The sequence below is a fragment of the Pinus tabuliformis genome, chromosome 7 (genome assembly GCF_031772625.1).
Source record: "Pinus tabuliformis cultivar Carrire ecotype Pingquan chromosome 7, CPIR1, whole genome shotgun sequence".
NCBI classification, from domain to species: Eukaryota; Viridiplantae; Streptophyta; class Pinopsida; order Pinales; family Pinaceae; genus Pinus; species Pinus tabuliformis.
Window position 1 is genome coordinate 488,250,786 of NC_142293.1, and position 2,482 is coordinate 488,253,267.

At 29.3% G+C, this 2,482-nt stretch overlaps 1 protein-coding gene across 1 annotated transcript; it reads right to left on the bottom strand.

Moving 5' to 3' along the window:
• Positions 1 to 685: 685 nt before the first annotated feature.
• On the bottom strand, positions 686 to 1,362 carry LOC149248153 (uncharacterized). Its single transcript, XM_089456009.1, has one exon. The coding sequence runs from the start codon at positions 1,203 to 1,205 to the stop codon at positions 792 to 794; it is 414 nt and encodes a 137-aa protein (XP_089312135.1). The 5' UTR covers positions 1,206 to 1,362; the 3' UTR covers positions 686 to 791.
• Between the last annotated feature and the right edge of the window lie 1,120 nt (positions 1,363 to 2,482).

Here is a 2,482-nt window from a genome sequence, read left to right on the forward strand (position 1 = left end):
AACGCATATAAAGATCCAAAAATATACCATGTAATAAATATATGTGGTTGATTATAATTGACTATTTTCATTATATTATTCATTATTATTTATTACGTTATGGATTTAAAATATATAATATATTAATTAAATTATAGTTTTGTTATAATTATTTCATCACATTTTTTTAATTTTATATTATTCATTACTTTATGGATTTATAATATATATTATATTAATTAAATTATAGTTTTGTTATAATTATTTCATCAGATTTTTTTTTAATTTTAAAATTATTAAATAGGAAGAAAGATTAAATTATTTTAAATGCAAACTTTTTCTATTGCATATAAAAGTTTTTTTTATGAAACAGATATTTAAATTTTTTAATTTAATTATAATAATAAAATTTATTTTAATATTATGGATAAAAATTAGAATAAAAAAATAATTCAAAACATTATGATTTATTGAAGCCAAAAACCCATTTACAGCAGCACAGTATAATGTGTAAGATATCCATCGCCCACCAAAATTAAAATTTTAAAAATATTTAACAAAATTAAAATTTTACTGATATAAACCAAAATTAAAATGAATCTAAATGGAAATCGAAAAGATTACTCGAGGTGGAATGTAAAATTAGTCACACCACCCAGAGAAATGACCATTAAAAGTCATTACCAGAGCTCATATTCCAGTACTAACAACTCTTCGCAAATATAAGACACGGAAAAAGCTTTTATTTTATACCTTCGTTTTTACATTAGATATTTCCAACCAGAACCAACACCCATGCTGAAAACGCAGAATTAAGAAATATACATGAAGGGGCTGTCAGAACCATCACCCCATCTCCCGCGCTCTCTTAGATATTGCAGATACCGAAATTTCATATCCCCACTCACCCCAACTACTTTCCCACCAGATTCCTTATTTGGAACCTGGTGGATCCACCCCACAGCAGAGCTGACGTTCCTCTTGTCCGCCACAGAAAACATCACGTTCGCATAAGCATTATTCACCGCTTTCAGTATTTTGTTGGGGAAAGGAAGTCGTACTTTCGAAACCCTATTTCGTCGTCGTCTCCTTCTGCTATTTTCCGTGTAGCCATTCTCTTCCTCCTTGCCGAGCTCCTGGTAACGGTAATCTGCTCTGCCCTTGATCCGTCCATAAGCCTGCGGAATAATCCCCGAGCAGTTTGCTATGCTCATTTGCTCACCCATTTCTCCTCTCCTCCGATGCACAACCTTGCAGGCAGCTCCTGGAAATTTTCGTTGAATCCGTCAAATCAAAATGTTCAGAAAGCGAAGCGAATCAATTCAAAAATCCCACCATGTCTACTGAGCGCGTCATATCTATCCACTCACCAATAGGTGTTTCTGTTTCTGATTCCAAGGTTGATTGTAACTGATGTTTAAAAAACACTGCGTCAACCTTGACTTTATTGCCAGAGATTATCTTGAACTGTTCAAGATTCTTAACTTTATTGCCGTAATCTTCAACCATTCAAGATTATTGCCTTCTATTAACTTTATTGCCGAATCTGATCTTGATTAATTCAAGATTATTACGTTCCAGCATCCCTGATACGTGAAGTGGACGGGTTCGCTATCAAATCCGCGTAAATTGTAGTTAACTTAAATTATTGAGCATAGAGAGCCAATGGACACTCCAGCTCAATAGCCATCAACTGCCCACATTAATGAATGAAATTAATGGTAATATAATTTAAATCACCTTGTTGGAGAGATATTTTGGCAAGACATATTTAGAAGTGTATAGATTCATTTCTCTATAATGTACATGCTTAATTAAATATCATGGTAGGCATATACTGCCCCATTTATTAGTAACTCAATAGAGTTGTAAATATTGATTATCAAATTTTTGTTATTTAATATATATATATCTATATATATATATATAAAATGTAATAATATTATGATTATTTTAAAATCATAAATATATTATATATTTAATAAACAATATTAATTTTTTTTAATTTATTAATCATAAAATTTTGAAATTAAAAAATATTATATAATAATTTATTAATAATAAAAGATTTACGGTACAAAAAGGAATTTTTTTTTGTCTTTTTCAATTAATCAATTTTAAATAAACACTGCTTTAATATAATCATGATATGATAAATTTTAAATGAACACTATTTTAATATAATCATAATATTTGGTCTATAACTATTCAGATACAAAATGTATTTGTCTAAGAAATATTAGCTTTTAATATATGTATGGATTTTTTGTATGAGTTGATGATCTTCACATAACAAGAACTTTAACAAAACATTATATTGTTAGATTTAAGACTTTTGTGATCCATAATGTAGAGAACAGTGTTTTGGATTAATCATATTGTAAGCACTGGGTCCATATTTCGAACCAACTAATGTGGTTCATCCTCAGGACAAAGTGAGAAACCAATGGATGGATCTGAGCGAATAAATAGTAAGGACACATCATTGTTCAGGGTAAGCCAT